The 24,343-nt window shown below is 38.7% G+C and overlaps 1 protein-coding gene across 1 annotated transcript in view; it reads right to left on the bottom strand.

Moving 5' to 3' along the window:
• Positions 1-23,422, bottom strand: part of slc4a3 (solute carrier family 4 member 3) — a 101,247-nt gene extending 77,825 nt beyond the window's left edge. Inside the window, exons 1-2 of the mRNA XM_052148117.1 lie at positions 23,353-23,422; positions 1,939-2,091 (exon numbers count right to left, since the gene is read on the bottom strand). Coding sequence (XP_052004077.1) covers positions 1,939-1,992 — 54 coding nt within the window. The 5' untranslated portion in view covers positions 1,993-2,091; positions 23,353-23,422. The remainder of the gene's footprint in view (positions 1-1,938; positions 2,092-23,352) is intronic.
• Between the last annotated feature and the right edge of the window lie 921 nt (positions 23,423-24,343).

Raw genomic sequence — 24,343 nt, 5'->3', positions numbered from 1 at the left:
TTTTACAGTAGGAGGTACTTTATCATATTGTAACCAATCAAATATATGATGCCAATATGTGATTCAAAACATACACATCATATTCTGAAATGCAGAACATATGATCATGCATTTGTTTTCGTATCTCATATCACTTATCACGTGTACTCTGTTGTGAAATGTAATTTGGAGTCCGGGCATTGTCGTCGGGGATTTGTCAATAGTGAAATGTTTTGTAATGTGTTCACCCCTATCACCGATTCAGCGTGTAATTTGAAAACGCTACGACTTCCATGACAAGACAGTCATGATGTCAAAAATGAAACGTGCTTTGATCCTGAAGGAAACTGCTGCATCACACATTTCTGTTGCATGTTGCTTTCTGTGAATGAAGACTATGTAACTGATCCAGACACAATGAAAACAGTATTAGAGGTAAAAAGTATATTTCGGCTCAGGCCAGGGAGCCCCCCGGGAGAGAGGATACAGGAGGGTAAAAACAACAAAAAACAAAATAGGCGAGGTACAAAGGCCAACACGGAGCGACAGAGAGAAAAAAAAAAATTAATAAAACTCACTCACCAGTTCTCTGATGCACCGTCACGTGGTCCTCGATCACTCCTCCACCCTCTCAGGCGGACGGCAGCCGCTCCTCCCCGGGTGGACCGGAGTCAGACCTACGACCCCCGGCGGACAGAACACCCCTCCTCGTTCCTGGCGACTCGTGGGGACACTCCTCTGCCCCTGGCAGTGGCCCTACCGCTCCAGGCGGTCGGGGAGTCGCTTCCGTCCTCCACTCGCGGACGGCGGCTGTTCCCCGCGTTTCTGGGGGACGGCAGGGCACTCCTCCGCCCCTGGCAGCGGCTCCATTGCTCCAGGCAGTCGGGGAGTCCAGTCCCCACTCGCCTCACAGACGGCGTCCATTCCCCGTGTCCGGGCGGTCGGGCTACTCCGTCCCCCGGTGGATGACAGCGGCGTTCCCCTGGGTGGACGGCCGTGTCGAGGACTCCGCGACGGGCATCCCTCCTCCCTCCCAGGTTTTGGCACCAATGTAAAGCGGTTAATGGGAAAGGAGGAGGCGAGAACCGGCAATATAAATAATAGTTTAATGAAGAAATAAACTAAAAACACACAAACATAAACACAGAGCAGCTGCCTGTAATTCTCTCTCTCTCTCGTCACCGGCCGCCTTTATCCCTTGCGCGCCCCCATCAGGCTGATTGGGGACCGGGCATGCGTTCCAGCCCTCCTCCTATTTTTCACCATCTATGTATTTGGAACCTTTTGAATTTAACACAGAATGTTTTACTTTAAGGTGTTATGTGAAATCAAACTAATCTTAATTGAATTAACACCTTATTGCTATCATATTTTTATTTAGAAAGACTAGCTACATTGACCTAACCACAGAAATGAGGAGCCATCCATGGTCTTACCTGTACCTATGGCATTGCACTGTAAATATAAGGGCAAATACATAAAAGGGGTTTCATATTATGGGCAAAGTTTTCCTCCTGTCTAACATCTGTTCTGTTTGAATTATGTTTTATATTAGAAAATAAACTGGCCTTGTTTGCCTTCAGATATTCCTAAAGATGACTTTAATTATTAGGAGCCTGACGCAAGGAAAACAATGTCTGTTATGGAGTAGGAAATACAGTGCCAACTCAGTAAAGTGTTTTACTCAAGGGAATCATCAGGATATTATAACTAGTCTTGTTGAATTTAGAGAGGAACCCTTGCATAAGTGATTTTGTGATGACTCACACTGATTGCACCACACCGAACACACTCGCTTGAAAACCAGGCTTCAGTCGCGCTGCACAAATGCACGTCTCAGATGAGAAGCATACACAAGATGTATATAATCAATTAAAAAAAAATGTATCCACAAAAAACCTGCTTCATTATATAGAATAAAACTCACAAGAAGGACTAAAACCAATAGCAATGTCTCACCTGATGCAGGTTGATCAACACATCTGTCTCGGGGGCATGTCCTCCTGTTGCCATGGGGACAGGGAGGGGCGCAGCAGCGGGAACACAGGGGGTCTGGGATCAGCCCTTCTCTTTTACGGCTGGATTTCCAGACAGTCTGTGGGGTGGCATAACCTGAAACGAACGGGAAACTTTAGGAATTAAAAATAGTAAGTGACAGAAGGAGGTACATTTTTAGAACAATCCAGGAAGTAGCCATGCTTTTGTTGTTAACAACATGTTTTTTAACAAATCTTTTAAGGAAATTAACTGTTCTCATTCACTTCCAAGCACTGACTCATAAGTCTGTCCTTTGTAAAGCACTAGCTGCCCTCAAAGACTGACTGGAGCACAACTTTGCAATGAACAAGTTGGGGATTTGAATGTGAATAAATAAGAGATGCAGACATGTATTTTTTTGGTTACCTGAACAAACAGTGTATACACACCATAATGTGTGAGCGTGTGTAAACACTATATATACACTGTATAATTTACACTCACACAACAGTTAATTCCAGTCCTCGAATCTGAATGGATGAGAGCCGTTCCATGAGTACTGATGGTCTCACTGTGTATCACTCTGCTTGTGTTCATGTCGTTCCAAATTGTAAGAGCAGTGCAGATGTGTTAAGAGCTGTCTGTTTCTTTACATTTAATTTTGTGACATTAAATATTTTAGCCAGCAGTAGGAGGCAAAAGACAATTTTTTGTGTAATAGGAGACATGAAGTGAGTCAGCGTCACTCAGTGTTTATATTCAACCGCACTCCGTGATTGCTTGTATTAATACTACACTACTAAAGCTATGAAATGGCTTTAAACGGCTTTAAATTAACAACTTCAGCATTAAGGCTCATCACAGCTTTACATTTACATTTATGCATTTGGCAGACACTTTTATCCAAAGCGACTTACAGTGCACTTATTACAGGGACAATCCCCCCAGAGTAACATGGAGTTAAGTGCCTTGCTCAAGAACACAATGGTGGTGGCTGTGGGGATCGAACCAGTGACCTTCTGATTAACAGTTTTGTGCTTTAGCCCACTATGCCACCACCACTTTTTTTTTTGAGAGGCTTGAACGCATCATTTGGTTTGAATCAGCAATGGCAGATTCTGATCCGTCGCGTAAGAAAGTAGTTCCATGTACAAATGCATTTTTTGGGACCATACATTTTTTTCCTAAACTCCCCAATAATGCTATATGGCCCTACATCAGCACTGCTGTGATTCGGTCGCAGGCCTTGTGCTGTAGGTCATCAGAGCAGTGCTGATGTACGGGCATATAGCATGATTGCACACAAGGTTATACTCACAAAAAAACATCAGCGCAGGCAGGAGTCTTCTATCAACGAAGAAATATTTCACACAAAAATGCAAAATCATCACAAGAATCTTTCTGCAAGTTATCTGACACCAGGCTAAGTGATTGTGTAAGCTTACATGTATACTTGCGTGGAGTGGGAATAAAAAGCGTTCAGCGCTAGAGAGTAATTTTTCTCTCTAGAGTGGGAATAAAGCACGTCCAGCACTACGTGCTTTATTCTCTGGCATTGAACGCATTTTATTCCCGCTCCGCGCCCGTCGTCTCTCTCCGTGAGAGCGCCGCATAAAGCCTCATGTACTGTACTGTAAGTATGAGTTGCATGTGCGGTTATTTTAACAACAGTAGTGGAGATACCGCTAACAATACTGGCATCTTTCGCTTAAAAACAAGTCAAACTATGTTCATCTGTCTGATATGTGATTCAGATGGTTCAGCTAAGACAGGTTTGTGTCAGATCAAGATAACGTGGCCCCTTTAGACTCTAATGTTTTAATGTTTAGCTTTATTAATCTGCATGTTCCGAGCCTTTCATAATAAGCAAAGATTTTTGTTCTAATTTTGTGAAAAATAATAAGCGATGTCATCATGGCATAATGGCAAGGAAAGCCAATTTATACTTCAATTAAGCAAACAGTATTTTCATCCTTCACGGTTATGTAAATTGTTTGTTTATTGTTAGTAGATTCTCACTTTAAGGAAAATATAAAAATGGTCCATTCAGACTCTCAGGGGACACCCCTGAACCCCCATACAGTATTTTTATAGGTCAACAGGCCTCCTATATCCCATCCATACTGTAGGTACAGATTCTGAATGTAATAATATTTCAACACAAAAACTATACTGATGTCATTCAGCTTCAGAACGAACTGTTGATCTTATCTTTTCCTATTCATATCAAATTTATGTCCTCGACTCAGAAGTTCTTTATGAAATCTTTTAATCTTTTGGTAGAAAAGATCTCTCAGACCCCACTAGCTGTCTATGGGCCCCCGATGTCCTCATCCCTGTCCAGTTTTAAAGAGACTATTTTGACCATTTAGGATTTGTTTTATTCTTTTACAAAGTACCATTGATGCCAACATGGAAGTTATAAAAAAACGTTTAATAAAAAGATGCATCATTTTCTAGCTACATATTATCCAGACCTTTGCTGGGAAAGAAATGTTGAGACTGGACCTCTTGGAACTTGAATTGAGTACCCCTGCCCTATAACATAGAGATTCCAAAGTCACAAGGGTGAGTAACTGAAGACAGAATTAGCATTTTTGGGTGAAATATTCTTTCAAGCAAACCTTTGACTGGAAATAGTGTGTAGTACTATGTGCGTGATCATATGTGTCTGTGCCTGTTTTTCTAAAGTTGATGGAGAGAATTTTTTACTGCGTATAATTTATGCCCCTTCTCTCTAAAATAATTTTGAAATTATTTGGAATTGTCGTTTCTGTATTTTTGATCATTGCCAGTGTCTACTGTATGAAAAAAAATCTCTAATGGAGCTGGAGCTGTTGATGACTCATCTTGAGTTTGCGTCATCACTGAGGCAGTCACTGAAGACACCATAGACATTCGCTGCATGTTACCAGCTAGAAATGAGCACTCGGACCAAAACATTGCATTTATCCAAAATAAACGGCTTACTGTTGGATATCTGTTGGATATCATTCTAATATCATCCTTCTTAATCAGTTTCATGATGGCATAATAAATGTCAAAAGCATTTCACTCTGATCAAAACTGCAGTAGAGGATCGAGACTCTTTTTTTCTCTCCCCTGAAAGATCACAATTCTGCTGCCTTGGAAACATTATGGGCTCTATTTTCATGCCCGGGCTAAGTGCAGCACTACGCGCAACCTCCGTGTGCAATGTCTTATCTAATTTTCGTGAGAGCGCTAATTCCGAGTGCAATTTCCATGCCAGCACAGTGCAAGAGGTCATTTTTTGGTGGGTGTATGCATGCAAACTGTGGGTTTATTGTATGTTATTGAAGTGGCACAAAGCACAATTCTCTATTTCACTACTGAGAAAAAGGTAATTGCGCTAACATGTTTCAAAAGCACATCAGTTTTCAGAGTAAAGTCTAAACTCAGTTCCTGCATTTGCAGTTTGGAGATTCCACCAGCAGGTGGTTATAAAGTTCATGTCCAAAGTCTGAAAACACTGTGTAGTGGAACATTACAAAAAATCCCTGACAATCACAGTTGTAGCCGTTTAAAAAAATAAATTAAGAGATTTATGTAAAATGGTCATGGTATATTTTTATTATTATTATGTTTACATTTACAATTGTATTTATGATCTAATTTGCTCTGTATTAGTATTTTTCCACCTGCGGTAGAGCGATTTGTAAGTCACTGCACAAGGGGCTGACGGAAGAAGTTAATGGAGAAGGTAAAATGTATGGATTTTGAGAGGTTGTTCTTTTCGTCTGAGGTGTAATTTACATTTTTTAAATATGTTTTAAGCGCTAGCTCACTTAAAATAGGGCCCAAAGACTAATTTGACCCAAACCTCATCTGTAATGGTGATAGCATGCCTACTATTTTTGATGTCCCGTTACTATATGCAAAACATGTTAATTACACCAGCATTCATTTCATTGATAGAACACATTTAAATACTTGTTCACAAACAGCTGTTAAAGAGGCATTATTTCCCAGTTTGTTTTGCTTGCAAGACTAAATGCAAATAATTTGGGGGTTTTTACCCCTTCGCACACTTCCATCAGTATATGAGCACAGCAGGAATTGCCCTATCTGACATATTTATAGAGCAGCAGCAGCAGACTATTTTCATCGAATGATTCACTTGACCTGCAAAACTATTATTAATATAGCAGTGCATGCTCAGGGCATCATGGCAAAAATGAATAGTCCTGCACATCACCAAATAAAGATAAATGGTGCTCACCTGGGGATGCAACATGAGATCCTTAAAATTGTACACACTTCAGGAGTACTGACCCGTAATTGCTCAAGCCTGTGTGTAAGAGAAGAAGCCCTTGAGCATTATTCTGCAGGGCTCAACAAAAAGATGGCCAGATGGCCCATGGGCAGTTGACTGAACTGTGACTTGCCTTGTTTGGCCAATGCAGCATTGTCACTACATCCAGGGACATTGTTATTTTACTAGTTACAATTTTGGGGGGGCATTATGATCTTTAAGGTAGGTAAGTAATTGTCTCTTAAGAAGTTTCTGAGGAGGCACAAAGGTTTTTTCATTGTCCAGCCAAATTTGGATAATATTTACACTCAGTTTTTTCTGAATCTGAACATAGTTGAACCAAATCTGTCTGTTACAGCACAGATCAAAGTCTAAACCTAAAGTATACTTCAGTTAGACATGAACGCTAGGCGTCTATGTACAGGATGTGTGATGCAAATTTTGTCATCAGCGTGCTTGAGCACTGAATGCGTGAGGTATGATTTTCTAACCGCCCGTATTCTGAATGTGCAGAATGCCCATGTGTCTGGAATTATTTGCACTAATTAGTGGGTACACAAGGTGGCAACACTCACAACTGAGCTGTTGCTCTCACGAAAAAGCTCTTGAAATAGATGTAATCGCCGTTAAACAACAGGAGACGAAGGTCGAAACAACGGTGTATGTGCCCGTCAAGAGTGCGCGTGTGAGGAGGTCAGGATATACCTGAATATGTATAAGACGTGTCTGAAGGAATATAAAGACATCTGTATGCATCTAAACTCCTGAAGTATCTCATAACAGTTGAAGCCTGCATGTGTCAATCACCTGTGTATGCGGGCACAGTCAAATTAAGTATACTTCGAAAGGCTAGCGTTTGACTACGTAGTGTTTGCATCAAAACCAAAGTATACTTTGGGCTTAAGAGATCTGTGTGTAGTAAACTGCATTTTCCACTGAAGTATTATTATTATGTTAGCTTGACTATTCTATTCTATAGACTAGTTAGTTTGAGTTCCTTAACCAAGGGAACAATTTCTTACTGTAACTCATCATAAAACTTTCAAGCAACATCCACCAAACTTGGTACAGACCTTCAGGCTGTTCTGACTTGGGTGGGTATAACTTTTCTAAGTGATCAGGATTTTGGTTTTTCCACAGCAGACAATCAAAAATACCAAATACTTATATTTACAGAATGTTCAAATGAGCAAAGACATTTTTAATTCAAACTGTCAATAAAATCTATCTATCTTTTAAACTTTTAAACAATCTAAAAGTTTGTCTTTATCTATCTAGTACCAAATTAAAAACCAATTATGTGTGGTCAAGAGAGCTGTCTGGGTTGTAGTCCTAAAACCTAGAAGACAAAATCTCACTTTTGAAATTTTTCTAAACATTTTATAAAAAAAAAACATTTGTGGTGGGGCAATACAAAATACTGAAAAACTATCCCCACTGGGTCAGTAGAAAAACTCATTGTTGAGCCCAGCTCTTGCCAGAGGTTCACTTCCCTTACAGATTTATAGGGTGCTTTTCACTTTTGGTGTGCACCCATGTTCGAATGGAGTCAAAGGTCGTTTTATTTGGGTGATGTGAATGCCGTTTTCCGAAATCCGATGCTTAGTCGCAAACCACACTAGATTCCGCTTGAAAAGGTGGTATGGGGTACGGTTCATGTGAACTCCAGTGTGGTTTCCTAGTGATCTGAACACAATTGTGCCAAATCGTGGAAGTGAACCGCTTGTTTCTCACTAGCTTGTCCCCAAATAAATCCCCTTTAGAGACCAGCTCACGTTCTTCACATCTATTTGCAACACATCCGTGACCTTGTGGCAAACAGAAGCTAACATTCATCACATCAATGCACCTTCAATGCATCCATGTCATTCTATAAATGTAAAGTTTTGGTGGTAAATCCAAAGAGATTAATACTTTAATAACACTTCTCATCTTGAGTTGTTACCTAGTTACAGCAGTAAACAGTGGCTGCTTGCACTCACGTTGATGACACAATCAGACCGCAGTTCAGACCAAATTAGATGATGTGAACAGAGACCTTCAGGGATGGGGGAGTGGGAGGAAACAAACTTACGTTTGGTCCAAGCAATCAAACTAAGTGTGAAAGCACCCTTAGTCACTGTAGTCCCGACGCCTCAAGTCAAGTTAACTCTCTCAGGCTCATTTCAAGATGAAACCAACAGACACATGCATCAGTTCAATAGCTAACCCTGTGTGCTTCCTGTCTCTGAGGAGCACTCACCATTCACTTCCTTTTCCTATTACCGGACCATCAAAGACCCACAAATGATTTATGAGCTGTACTGCATTTGTAAACAGAAATGGCCACTTTATGTGCCTTGAAGCTAGGCCTGTTGTTTTTAGTTTCATAATGTATTTATTTGAAATAACCGCAATGATTGTACACCAAGTACTAACCACATATTGGCAACAAAATAAAGGAATTTTAGGCTAATGTAGAAATGCAACACAAAAGATGTTCAGTCACCATTGAAGTACAGTACTGTGCAAAATTCTTAGGCAAATAAGACGTTTCGTAAAAGCATTTGTCTTAAGATGGTTATTTATATCTTCTGTGTCAATAGGAAATATAAGTGTTAGACTCCCAAACATTACTTTTGCAAATAGAAAAGATTAGAATAGAAGAACAGATGACGTGGCCTCCCACTGAACATTGTGTCTGTCTGAGATTACATAAAGAGACAGAAGCAATTGAGAATAAATAGACAGAAAAACTCTGGCGAATTCTCCAAGAAGCTAGGAACATCCTATCTGCCAACAACCAAGAAAAACTGTGTCCAGGTGTAACTAGGAGAATTGGTGCTGTTTTAAAGGCAAAGGTGGTCACACCGAATATTGATTTAGCTGTTTTATGTTTACTGGTCTTTGTATGACATTAATTGATAAATGAAAACTATGTATGTCATTATTTGTGAAGACATCCTCACTATGCAACATTTTTCACAAGTGCCTAAAACTTTTGCAAAGTACTGTACATCCATTAAAGGGTTCACAAATGGCAATATGCTTCCTCTATACAGAAATGTAAGCGCAGCGTAGTTCTAGCGGGAAGACTAGCAGCTGTACATCACCATTAGCTGGGTATTTCCCAGCCAATCACATGTAAGCCATTGCTTTTTAAATCTGCTCACAATCTACATTTACATTTACATTTATGCATTTGTCAGACGCTTTTATCCGAAGCAACTTACAGAGCCCTTATTACAGGGACAATCCCCCCGGAGCAACCTGGAGTTAAGTGCCTTGCTCAAGGACACAATGGTGGTGGCTGTGGGGCTCGAACCAGCATCCTTCTGATTACCAGATTACCAGTTATGTGCTTAGACCACTACACCACCACCACTCCATCTATCACGTTGCTGTTTCAGTGTGCTAAAACGGCAACCTCCACCAACCCACCATCACCAGTTGAGTCCCGTCCTGCATGAGTGTAGGCCCCACACTCCTGCCTGCAATCTCCGGCAGGATATGACGGGTCCAAGTATAACTTCTTCGGACTGCCAGACCTACGCCAAAGAGAGACCTTACTTTCTGTTTTATATTCATCAAATAAATGTCATCTTAAATTTCACTCAAGTCTGTGAGTCTTCCTGATTGACTTACGCTTCTGAGGCAGATGATTGTTTTGTTGTTGTTGTTTTTTTAAGGGAGCTGTAGGTAAATTATTAACGCTAATATCCCCTTATTATTAGCACAAGCTGACTTACAGTGGCTAATGGCCTCTGGAGACTTGAAATCTATAGAAACTAATTGCATCTAATTTTGTAACCATGAATGCCTCCATTTTTTCTGCTATTTCATAAGTCCGGTTTAAGTCCAAGTAAAATTGGAATATCACAAAAACATTAGTGAACAAAGCAGCGTTTCCATACAGTGTGTTCAAGAGAACAAATTGGTCACTTCCACGGAAATTGGAGCAAAAGAAATGGATGCTGCAGAAACATTTGTATGACGTACAATTATTTGCAAATTTAATGCATGTGAAAAATCAGAATATAAAAAAAATAAATAAAAAAAAATGGGAGCCATGGGAACCAATGGGAGTTGTAGCCACTAGGGAAGCCACTTTGGCTCTTTTAATGTTAGAAATTACTTGCAGTTTAGAGCATGCAGACAAAATGCTCTGATGGTGGCAGATGCCTTATGTTTGGGAGCAACAGTGTGTCCAACAGTTCTGGATGGTAATAGTAGCCAATTATTTTGATGACAGGCTTTGACTCCAGCAGTTCAGAATGACCAGAGTGGCATTTCAGATATATGCAATGATATTAGTCCATTGGTTGGCTCAGTTATATGCGAAATATCATGTTACATGACTTGTTAAGGCAAAGCCACATTACTTTTTGGCAGAGGCTTTTGCACAAAATACGTACAACAAAAAGCATGTTAGATGCTATTTGCACACTGGCCTAAACAGAGGCAGATACTATGTTCACAGCATCACAGCAGCATGTGTATTGCATGTTTATTGTCCCACATAAACCCTACACCCCTAAACCTAACCTTCCATGGTTTTACTACAGTAAACATAGTATCACCATGGTCTTTTATAATAAAATCATAGTTACCACAAAATTAAACATGGTAAGTATATTAACAGCATATTACTTTTGTAACATCGTGATTAAATGCATTAAAACCACACCAAAAAATATATTTTAGCCTATTTTTAAGCATTGCATTTTTTACGATTTATACTTTACATTTTTTTTAAAGATTAGGCAATTCAATTAGATGGAAATTTGTTATTAAATTGAAATGGATATTAAAAATAAGCTAAAATATTTTTTTGAGTGTATGGCATCCACCCAAAAAAAAATGGTTACTACAACATTTCTATAGTAAAATCATGGTTAATTTTACCAAGATCAAACTTTTCTCCCAGCTCCCTGACATTCACCGTGCAAAATGCATTTGTGCTACAGGTGTACGATGATCAAAAGAGAGTTTAATTTACTGTGTTTGTACACCAGTCTCTGCAAACGTTTGTTAAACAAGCTTTAATATTTTATAATGTAGGATATCTTTTAATAAAAGTGAATGTTTATCATTAACTTTGTACATCTCTTTTACTATAGTAAACTAGATATTCTAGATAACATGCATGTTTGTTTTGGCTTGTGAAATGGGTGGGGTGTGTGACGTCTGCACCAGGGCGGCGTATTAAATGTGAGTTTCAGGGCAACACGCAGGGATTTGGGTGCATTGATGGGAATGCATTTTGGTCTCGTGCTCCAAGCCTATTGACCCCGGCTGACCAGTTTACGGCCCTGGCTAAAACTGGCCCATTAGTGGAAAAGCAGCTAATGTGTAGAAATGTGTAATGAGTTCAGATAAATAATGCAAGATGATTTGGATTTTTAGCATGTGTCCAGCTGTCTCTGGGTCCTAGATTTTACTACAGTGTTGTTCCACAGAGAGCTTTGGTTGTCTAAATAGAGCATCCAAAGGCTAATCAAAGGCATGTGTCATCCCTCAACCCCAACGTACTCTAAATAAAGACATCCCCAATGCACACAGCATAGACTCTCTGGAGCCCCTATAACTTGATGTTCAGAAACTACTATGAAAATTTAAAACTAGCTGATGATGTAACTGCTATATTCAGCTTCTATCTCATTTTAATGTTTCATTTAAAAATCCCTGCTTCAATACAAGTAATGCTCAATCGACAGAATTTGTGGTATAATGTTGATTATTACAAAAAGATATTTTCATTAGTTCTTTCTTTTCTTAAATAAAAAAGTAAAAAATAATTCTGGATTACAGAGAGGCACTTACCATGGAATTGATTGTAGTTCCATATAGGGCTGCCTCCTGATAGTCAACCAAAGTTAGTCGATAAGAAGAGTCTTGGTCAACCAAGTTTTGATTAGTCGGTTGGTCGCAGAAAACAAAATCTCCACATGAAACCGACGAACACCAGTATTACCGCTGGTTGGATACTAAGTGGTACTATGGGGTAATTTTCATTAAGCAGGGTTAAGGTTAAGCCTACACAATAAAGCAAGACATCTTCATTTCAAACTTTGAAATTTATTTTATATTTATTTTAACAAAAAAATTCAAATGAAACTAGAAAAAAAATTAAGTGCAATTAAAATGTGTGTTGTTCAACTTTTGGTTTCCAACAGCTGTCAACCACTCTCTGGCAAAGAACCTACTTCATCTGTGCATTCTCTAACAGATTTTCTTATCCAAGAAAATACATAATGTCTGTGAATAAATGAGTTTTTCCCTTCTTCACAATATATATATCACAATATCAATTACATCTGCAACCCCCAGGCTGAGAGATCGGTGGAGTTACTTTAATGATTTTGCATTGAAAATGTTATAAATTTATTAAAAAAATGAAAAACGGAATTAAATTTATAAAAAAAAATGAAAAACTTAAATCAAATACATTTCTAAAATCAAATTGCACTCCAAACTAAACAGCAATTAAAATAAAGTGATCAAAAAAATAATATATGTACAAAAGTAACCACCTTTCCATTTACCGTCAGGCAAGTATCCGTCTAAAAATGCAGGCAGAAAATTACTTACACAAATGAATAATAAAGTATAATGATGATAATCAATGAAATATAAATCATGGTTCGAAGTAAACATATTTTTGTATTATGTTATGTTTTAATCACAGATGTAAGTTCAAGCGCTCTATGAGACGCAAGTGAGGGAAGTGAGTCGGCACGCTGGTCAAGCTCCGACAGGATGGCTTTCGAACAGTGCTGCTGAGTATTCATCTAGCGAATCTCCACTCTCTCCTAACAAAACGAACGAAACTCGTACAAACAAGGACTTTTCAAACTCTGCTGCCTTGTGCTTCACAGAAACCAGGCCATTTTGGACAGCACATTACATCTGCCAGGCTTCCTGCTGTTTAGAGTGGATCACAGTGCGGAGTTAACGGAGAGGCGATGGAACATGCATTTACATCAATAAATGTTGGTTTACAGATGTAACAACATTAAAGAAGATGTGCTGTCTTAATTTGGAAGTGCTCTTTATCAACTGTAAGACTTTCTACTCACCGCGGGAGATTTCCTTGTTTATTCTGGTGAGTGTTTATATTCCTCCACAAGCATGTGGGCCGCAGCGCTGCAACAGCTGGCTGATCAGATCACAGACATAGACCAACAATACCCAGACTCACTTATTATTATTCTCTCTTTTAACAGAGCCAACCTTGCCCATGAACAGCCAAAATACAGACAGCACATTACATGCCCCACCAGAGACAGAAATATGCTGGATCATTGCTACACAGCATTAAAGGATGCATATCACTCTATCCCCAAAGCAGCTTTGGGACTCACAGATCACTCTCTGGTTCATATTCTTCCAAACTACAGGCAGAAATTTAAATCAGCTAAGCCTGAAGTAACAACTGTAAAGATGAACCAATGAAGCAGAGCTGGAACTAGAAGCCTGCTTTTATTGCATTAATTTGAGTGTATTTGAAGTTGGTGACACCAATCTGTATGAGCTCACAGATACTGTGACATCATATATCAGTTTCTGTAAGGATATGACATTCCTCCTAGGACTTTTTTAATGTTCAACAATGACAAACCATGATTTACAGCAAAACTCAGGCAGCTACATCAGGCAAAAGAGGCTACTTACAATGGGCCTCTTTTGAACAATGAAATGGGGATAAAATCTTGTACAATCCTGCCAGAAACACACTGGCAAAATAGATAAGAGTGGATAAAAGGAGCTACTCTGAGATGCTGAAAAATAAGTCTTCAGCTAACGACCCTACATCAATGTGGAGAGACCTGAAAGACATTACTCCCCCAACACTGTAGGGAATCAACAACTGGCTGATGATCTGAATGTATTTTACTGTAGATTTGAAAAGCCTAGTCTCACACCTCTGACCTTCACTTCACATGAACATTAACACCTCCTGCAACCACCCTCCTCCCCCCTCCTGCTACTCAACCTGCACTTAAGATCTGTGAAGAGGATGTGTCCTGGGTCTTCCATAAACAAAAGACAAGGAAAGCACAGGACCCAGATGGTGTTTCACCCACTTGTCTAGAATCCTGTGCTGACCAGCGGGCCCCTTCTCCACACAGATCTTAAACAGATCACTGGAGCAGTGTGACGTTCCCTGTTGCTTCAAATGCTCCACCATCATCCCTGTCCCATAGAAACCCAAAATTACAGAACTTAATGACTACAGACCCATCGCTCTGACATCTCTGGTCATGAAGTCATTTGAGAGACTGGTGTTGGTCCACTGAAGGACATCACTGGACCCTTTCTGAATCCCCTTCAATTTGCTTATCAAGCAAACAGGTCTGAGAATAATAGAATACACACATTAAACATACATTTTTGCATATATACAGTGAAATATATTTGTTTTCACATATCTCAGCTAAGCTCAGAGTGCAGCCATGATACGACGCCCCTGAAGCAGATGGGGTAAACCTTGCCCATGCTCAAGGGCCCAACAGTGGCATCATGGTGGTGTTGGGGCTTGAACCCCTGACCTTCTGGTCAGTAACCCACAGCCTTGGCCACCAAGCCACAATGATATGAATCCTTTTGTGGACTTCCATTCGGATTTCAACACCATCATCCCAGAATTCTCCTAAGTAATTAAATCAACTCTCTGTTCCCAACTCTATCTGTCAGTAGCACCAGCTTTCTGACGTATAGGCAGCTGCTAGTGAGAATGGCAAAATTCACTTCCAGCACCTGTACAATAAGCAGTGGTGTCCCTCAGGGATGTGTGCTCTCCCCACATCTCTTCTCCCTGTACACAAATGCTTGCACTGCCAAGGACCCCTCTGTTAAGCTCCTGAAGATTGCAAGCGACACCACTGTCATTAGCCTCATCCAAGATGATGATGAGTCTATATACAGAAGGGTTGTTGAACAGATCGCTGTCTGGTGCAATCAAAACAACCTGGAGCTGAACACGTTCAAAACAGTGGAGACCATAGTGGACTACAGGAGGAACGCACCAACATTGACCCCGCTCACCATGCTGAACGGCACTGTGGCAGCAGTGGAGTCATTCAGGTTCCTGGGCACTACCATCTCACAGGACCTGAAGTGGGAGACCCACATTGACTCCATTGTGAAAAAGGCCCAGCAGAGGTTGTACTTCCTTCACAGTTGAGGAAGTTCAACCTGCCAGAGGCGTTGCTGATACAGTACAGTTCTACTCAGCAGTAATTAAGTCATATCGTACATCATATGACTACAAAGGACAGTTCGGACTGCTAAACAGATTATTGGTTGCCCCCGTGCCCACCCTTCAAGAACTGTACACTTCCAGAGTGAGGAAAAGGGCTGAAAAAATCACTCTGGACCCCACTCACCCAGCCCACTACCTTTTTGAATTGTTGCCTTCTGGCTGGTGCTACAGAGCACTGAGCAGCAGAACCGTCAGGCACAAGAAAATGTTTTCCCCTCAGGCTATCCAGCTCATGAACATAATATACACACAGCTTAACATATCCAACCTCTTCTGCATTACACTCCCTTGCACTATCTGTATATAACAGATATGTATTTGTACATCAGAATTAGAATCAGATAGAGCTTTATTGTTTAAAATGTATTATTTTTTAGTGATAGGAGTAACAAGTGCAAAGAGAACATAACAGTGAGACATAGAATATAAAACAAGGTAAGAGTATAAATATACATACAAATAATAGGACATATAACAGAATGGCATGTGTACACATACAAGTTGTAATGTATGTGCAAGGTAGGAGTATGTATGTATTAATGCATATTTTTCATAATTTTTTTTCCATAAAGAAAAGGATAGTTTGTTGAAGTTATATTATTTTGAAACTGTTCTTGGTAACATTTGTGAATAAAACAAAATAGAAGATTCAAGTACATGTCATATATGTTTTTAACCCTCTGGGGTCTGAGGGTGTTTTGGGCCTTGGAGAAGCTTTGACATGCCTTGACATGTGTGCTTTTTTCAGATGCTTAAAAACATATTAATGGCTAAAGTCCGATAATAATGTATTCAGCACAAATTGGGCTACAATAATATGTGAACAACATGTATGTGCATGTTTGAATATTTTAGAAAATAACATTTATGCGTGGTTTTTGAAAAAACTAAAATTGAGTCATTAAAATAAGGCCATATAACACATACTAAACATTTGTCCACAAGACTTTCGAGAATTGGAGCTTGTAGCCTAGAGTTTTTGCTACAAAATGATGTGAAAACCATCCTGATCACTTATTCATACAAAACAATATAGTAATTTAACTTCTGTAAGACACTTTTCGTGTTAGAAAGGTCATATGCGAGGAGGCGTGAATTATCATGAATATTGATGTAATTCACACCTGAGGAGACAAAGACCCCTCCCCTATCACTGAGGAATGTGACAGAAAGAGAATTAATGTAAGGAGACTCAAAGATCAAAATCAAGTTTCAAGTAGTAATCTGACTATATGTTTTCTTAACAAAGACTTCACTCAAATATTTTAGACCTACACTACCGTAAAAAGAAGTCTCTTCTGCTCAACAAGGCTGCATTTATTTGATCAAAAATACAGTAAAAACAGGGATATTGTAAAGTTTTTTACAATTTAAAAGAACAGTTTTCTATTTGAATATGTTGTAAAATGCCATTTGTGATCAAAGCTGAATTTTCAGCATCATTACTGCAGTCTTCATTGTCACATGATCCTTCAGAAATCATTATAATATGCTGATTTTCTAATATGGGCATATTTAAATCACATTTGACACATTTACACCCGAACACATATTTGCAAGCACAAGCTTCATTGATGATAATGAGGCAGCATAAACACTAGTTAAAATATAATTTAAACATTAATATTATTTTTTATTTTGGGTGATTAGATAATCGCATGGCTGATTGTTGGTACCAGATAGGCTGGTTTGAGTATTTCTGTACCTGTTGATCTCCTGGGATTTTGTCTCTAAAATTTACTCTGAATGGTGCCAAAAACAAAAAACATCCAGTGAGGCGCAGTTCTACAGATGGAAATGCCTTGATGATGAGAGGTCAACTGGTTCAACTGGTCCTGACTGGTTCGAACTGACAAATTCTACGATAACTCAGATACCCACTCTGTACAATTGTGGTGAGAAGAATATCAACTCAGAATGCTATTCTGAGATGCAGGTTGGCACTGTTTTGGTGGCACAAGTGGGGCCTACACAATATTAGGCAGATAATTTTAATGTTGTGGCTGACTGGTGTATACAATTTTAGGTACATCATTTATATGCATCCTGTTATGCTTTTTAAACAGCATCGAATGAGTTCCCGCAAATGCTATCAACCTGTTGGCGGCTTTAACTTTGATACTTTTCTACACAATATACTTTATAGCTTATACTTGTCTACAAAACTGTTTTCAAGTATTTAACCATAAACATTCAGATAAAGAAAATTTCAACATTAGAGACTAATAACACTTAATATCATTAGAGACTTTTGGTAGTGTACAAGAAAGCAACATGTAACTGATCCTGAATCCAACACTTTGCACTGCTCTTCCCTTGAGAGAGCCTCAAGAGCCTTGATTAGTTAAAGAGCTTGTTAATATTTAAGTGTCGTCTTCTCAGCCTGTCCGAGCCTCTGCTAACAGGTGCGATCACAGCACAGCACCCTCACATCACAGATTACTGCGACCTGTCTCCACCTGTCAGCGATCAACTTAACACACCACAGCCTGAGCACATCTTCTAATGAGACCAGCCATGAAGGAGGGCACTTCATAGTGTGACTTGTGACTAGGAATAAGAATGGAAAGGAATTTAATGATTCATTTAATACAAGAATTAAAGAATTAAAAAAAAAAACAGTGCAGATGGACACAAAATGTGTTCAGTGTGAAAGCACATTACAGGATGAACAAACATATATGTGAACAGTTGACAAAACAAAGAAAGGCCTGGTAAGATTTAAACACACCACTAGATGGAGAGCTGGAAGCATTAGGTCAAAAAACAATTGAACATCAAAAAGTGTCTGCTGGGAAACTACTGCAGATAAGCATTTGTGTTTTGTTGGAAAGTTTACGTGATTGGGTTAAAATAGACGCAATTTACTCACATGCATCTGATTCACCCTGTTGCCAACACAACACACAAACACTGTACTTGTGTGAGCTGAGTTTCTTCTTGTTTTTATATATGGAAACAAAGCCTTTGTTTTTTAGATGCACTTACATTAACTTTAAAGGGCTAGTTCACCCAAAAATAAAAGTTCTGTCATTATTTACTCTAAACATGAGGGTGGCAAAATTATGACAGAAGTAGTCTAAAATGAAGTAGACTAGTTTGTGTTATACCTAGCAGATCCCCAGAAAAACTTTAACGTTTTTCCTTGTACTGTGTACTTTTTCATACAAACATTAATGGAGCAGTCCCGCACAAGGATAACTGCACTAATATATAGTGATATACTGTAACCAGTAGTGTAAAATCTCTACCGGCTTACACATTTCTACCGTATAGGCCTATTATACCAACCCTACTGACAGGGAGACCATATATGATTGCGCTGTGCCTTTTTTTTTTCTTCATGTGATATTTGTATTAATTTTGTGCTTATTTGAACAGAGCGCATCTGCAGATATTCCTGCCCTATTTGAAGCACTAAGCCAACGTAAATTAATCCGAGCAACAGATAAGACCCAATTACAAATTAAGCTTTGATCATTTATAGGACTCGCCGCAAGAGATGCTGAATATGTTTCAGTGGAATCTAGACAATATAAATATATGTTGACCGCTTCAGCTGGGCTGGATCAGACAGCTGGCTCTAGAATACATTGATGACTCAAGAATCTACACCCACTCCCACTTGAAAGGATTTAAAGAATTGGTAAACCTATTTATTTAGCTATCCTATATGCGATTATTTGGTTTATTGCATTATAATTTGCATAATTTTTTTTCCCCTCTGCTGTCCGCCCAACATGATCACTCTGGAAATTGGTGTGTTAGTTAAAAAGGTTTTTCCACCTAAAATCGGACACAAAGTGCAAAATTCCACACAAGTGTCACCATGTGGCACAGTTTTGGGGAAGATACTTTGAAACCATAGCTTCCCAAGCTGCAAACTACTTATAGCTTAAAGTAGTTAAACAACAGTCAAGCTACTCTTTCAAAAAAGTAGTTAGCTACACTTTTGAACATTTGAACCTCTAATGATGACGTGAGAGAGGAGCACTGTAGCTCGCGCTTGACTGAGGAGAGGAAGAAAACATGTCCAAATGCACTAAACAGCTTCCAGTGATGTAGATCACAAAATATAACGGAACTATATTGGAAAAATGCAAATTAAGGAAATACAGAAGCACAGTCATCCTGAAAAAAAGCAAAGCCGGATCTGGCATTCCACTTAAGCAAAACCTGCAAGTCAGAGCATCTAAAAAGCACACAACCTGGCATTACATCTTTAGTGCATACTTTATTAAAGTTCAAATAAGAAGGAAGCGCATCATAAACAAACTACAAAAATGGCATTTCTCTGTGTGGTCAGCGCCACGTCTATGAGTGAGTGAAGGGGGAGAGATTGAAACTGCACCCGACTGAGGCACCCTCTGGCGCGGGGATGCCTGGCCCTCGTGCGCATTTACAGTAGCTAGATTAATAATGTGATGGATTGCGACGTATTGAATCATAATATAGTGTAGCCTACGTGTCACGTGTGTGTCTTATTGTGAAGTAAATCGGTGATACGCAGCTCTATTAAGAAGATAGAGTTTGTTTTAGTGAGTTAAAGATGGATCGGAGTGAAAATAAAGGTGAGAGAGTGTAGTCTTAGCACATTATACACGGCAACAAAGTATTTGATCAGTCTTTTTTGGCTCGTTTTCCAAAAATAGTATCTATAACTCCTTTAAAACAATGTACATTTACATTAGTAGTTATACTGCAGTAGAAACATTGTTATTGGAGGATGTTGAATACAATATTTAATATTTCAAAATTTAGACTTGCTTTTAAAGAATATATGGAAAACAAGACAAAAACTCATGATTACAATAGTTTTTTTTTTTTTTGCAGTGAATATTTAATGAATTCCTTGGAATTAATTGAATGTCATTTAGAAATATTTGTAAAAGATTATTTTGTCCTCTTTATTGTTAGTAAGCATGTTTAATACAACCTTTAAAGTCGAGGCACAAGCTGAATAATCGGTTAAGAGCCAATGATTAATCGTTGCAATAATCGCAGAATAGTTGAAAGTTCGATTAATCGAATAGCAAAATAATTGTTAGTTGCAGCCCTACTCCAGACACATTTCTACCATCATGTGAAGTTTCAGGAAGTAACAAAAACAGCATTATACGGCATTATTTGTGTTAATTTTTAACGCATTACACAAAAACTATAAATCACAGAAATTAACATATTACATTTTCAAATGAACAATGGTTTTACTATGGTAACCATACAGTAACCTTTGTTACAATTACTGTTCTTATATAAAAACTACAAAATTAATCATGGTTAATATGGTTATGGTTGCTACAATATTACTATAGTAAAACCATGGTTTCTGCAAAAAACAATAAAAATACAAATAAATGAGTATTACACTAATTCTATAGTACATTTTACATTTATGCATTTGGCAGACGCTTTTATCCAAAGGGACTTACAGTGCACTTATTACAGGGACAATCCCTCCGGAGCAACCTGGAGTTAAGTGCCTTGCTCAAGGACACAATGGTGGTGGCCGTGGGGTTTGAACCAACGACCTTCTGATTACCAGTTATGTGCGTTAAAATCATACAAATAGACTGACATTAAATCAAACATAAATTACTACCTAATATTCATTATTAAATCTTGAAAACAAAAATGATTTTGATAAACAACAGCAATTGACTTCATATTTTGCTTCTAAATTGTTTTACTGTGACTTTAAAGTTGCACGGGCTCAAGAGAATTAGTGAATCACTTATGTGAAATTGTTCATTTACATGAACCGTCCTAAAGAACCGACTCACATCTAAGGGAGAGGACCGTTTAGGTAAGCACGTTTGATTAACGATAATAGTTTCAGCTTTGGCCACTGGGGGCAGTAAAGACAATGAAAATCATGGATTTATTTTAACAGACAAAACATTCAACCTCCTGCTGATTTTACCAGTCTGGTCCACGACCCTGTCTGAACTGACCTGCAACCAGACTCGTGAGCCACCAGTTATAACCACTAACATCCTGTACATACTACATCTTCTATAATGTAATACCAGCACATATACCACTGCCGTATACGAGGTCACTTGTGGGGCCCACCTCTTTAGGGAGTATCCATGATTTTCAGCCTACTTAGCATGATCCACAAGGTGCTATGCGTTGATGTGTGGATCTATAATTGGTTATGTGCGTGGGCAGCAGAAACAATGTGGAGTGCACATCTGCACAGATTTAACACATCCAAGGAGACTGGAGAAAATGCTATGTCCCCACCAACAGGCTGCATTGCACGGCTACCAATCGTAGGAAATTATAGTCCGAAACACATAGAAGACAGGGACAGAAAGGGTTTATCAGAACAGCACAGACAAAAATATCTAGGCTGTGCCACTTTTTTGCCATATCAGTACTTATGGATTCTTATTTTATTGGTTTATATTGAATAATGAAATGTTAACGGACAGTCAATGTTTGAACTGTCCACGAAGAACAAGTAAATTTTTCATAAATGTCAGGTTGGGGCAGGTTGTCACATGTAATTTAAATGTTGTAATTTTGCAATTTAATAATTACAGTATATGTTATTCAGAAAAAAGTTTTATATTTAGTTCTACTCCATGTGAAAACTTCCCATCTAGTGTAACACCATGCCGACTATTGGGGCATGTTGTCACAAAAGGTCAATGACTTTGAAAAATAAACCCTGAGATATAAATGCACCAAAGTAAAAAGTGTGACAACTAGACACAGGTTCTCTTTTAAAACAATTTAAAAGAATTCAAAACACAATTCTTTTTTTTTTAAATACAATAAAATTTAAATTACAATATCCAAAAATACAGTGGGGGACCTGCGTAGCTCAGCGCTGACTACCACCCCTGGAGTAGCAAGTTCTAATCTAGGGTGTGCTGAGTGACCACAGCCAGGTCTCCTAAGCAACCAATTTGGCCCGGTTGCTAGGGAGGGTAGAGTCACATGGGGTAACCTTCTTGTCGTCACGATTAGGGGTTCTCGCTCTCAATGTGGTGCATGGTGAGTTGTGCGTGGATCATGGCGAGTAGCATGAACCTCCAAATGCTGTGAGTCTCCGCTGTGTCATGCACAATGAGCCACGTGACAAGATGCATGCAGGTCTCAGAAGCGAAAGCAACTGAGACTTGTCCTCTGCCACCCAAATTGAGGTAACCACGCCACCACCAGGACCTACTAAGTAGTGGGAATCGGGCATTCCAAATTGGGATATATATATATATATACAATTAATGTATGAATGCCTTTTAAATTAATGTAATGAGATATACTGTATATATTGATTTAAATATATTCTCATATAATGCTTTCATTGTATTTAGTCCTAAATTATAAGGATGCGTTAATAACATGCATGTTCAGGATAACTGGTCAAATAACCTACTTCAGCATATTTCAATAGTTAACCCTTTCCAGTGCACACTTGCTAACGGTGCCCTTAATAATAAGACTGCTCGCTGTTCTGCATCTAAATCTCTTGTTCTTGTCTCTTGTTCTTATAAACACAGATTCCCCAGAAGGTTTTAGCGCACACCGAGGATATAAATCGCTATACATTTAATTGTAATTACCCAAACCGTTACATGCATCGTCCAAATGCTACACCTCCTTCCACATATCTAAATATCTCCCCCACGATATCCAATTGTCAGTGTTTTTCGCGCACATGTAGGCTTTGTTATTCAACACGCCACCCCTGCTATCATCATATCTATTGGGAGATTTATTTGTGCCATAGTCTCTGGAGGAAGGAGTGCCTCCACGTATCAATAACCCGCCGCTATTGCTCACTGTGCCATGCCGAACATGTGTGACGCGCCTGCATGGACACCCTCATTAGCACCTGAACATAGGTTCTGAACATGTGTCCTACCTGTGTGTTTGGAAAGGTGTCCAAGCGGAATGGGAGTGAACCAGGGCGATCAGAGCGCGTTGTGGCCGTGCTTCTCCATAGTGAAAGTGGTCTCTCTCTCTCTCTCTCTCTCTCTCTCTCATGCACGAGTGTTGTTGGCACCAGACACTAGATGATGCTGAGGGGTGGGCGCGTGACGGGTGCATGATGCCCAATTTACTCATTAATGGTGTTTACTAAACAATCACTACTACAACACTGTAAAAAGTGTTGGAAAAAAAAAAATCTATATATATATATATAAAATTATTATTATTATTATTATTACTATATTATTATTATCATCATTAGGCCTGTTATTATTGTTGTTGTTACCTTAAGGAGCACCTTTTCCTGATCGAGCACTTAAAATAATTTTATTTTTGCAACCTTATGTTTACGGAAGTTCTGAACCGCAAGGTGGGAAAAAACGGTGAAAAAAAAAATACAATTGTGTCTCAGTTCCTTCATGAGCCTAAGTCGTACGTTTATTTTCTCTTCAAAAAATTATATTTCTCTCTTAAAAATAATTTTTTTCTCTCTTTAAAATTTTTTATTCTCTCTCTTCAAAATTTTTTTCTGTCTTCAAAAAATTTGTTTTTCCTCTCTTAAATAATTTTTTTCTCTCTCTTCATAAAAAAAGAGTAATCAAATATAAAGATTACGTGTTTACTGGTAGTGGCACCTGGTGGCCAAGGTTGGTACCGCATTCCTTTTTTTGAAGAGAGAAAAAAAAAATTTGAAGAGAGGATTATTATTATTTTTTATTATTATTTTATATTTTTGACTTGAATAACCCCAGTTAATTCAGACGTTACCACATTTTTATTTTAGCATTTTGTACAGTATATTCTTCATACAGAGAAACTTCAAACATCCAGAATCCATGATGTATTGATTCCATGATAAATGTTTTACTTAATGTAAGGTGGTAATTGTTATATGTTGATGACAGATTTTTGTATCATAGTCT

Source organism: Xyrauchen texanus, chromosome 18 (assembly GCF_025860055.1).
Source record: "Xyrauchen texanus isolate HMW12.3.18 chromosome 18, RBS_HiC_50CHRs, whole genome shotgun sequence".
NCBI lineage: Eukaryota > Metazoa > Chordata > Actinopteri > Cypriniformes > Catostomidae > Xyrauchen > Xyrauchen texanus.
The sequence above is the reverse complement of the archived record's forward strand: the minus strand, read 5'-3'. Positions and strand labels throughout refer to the sequence as shown.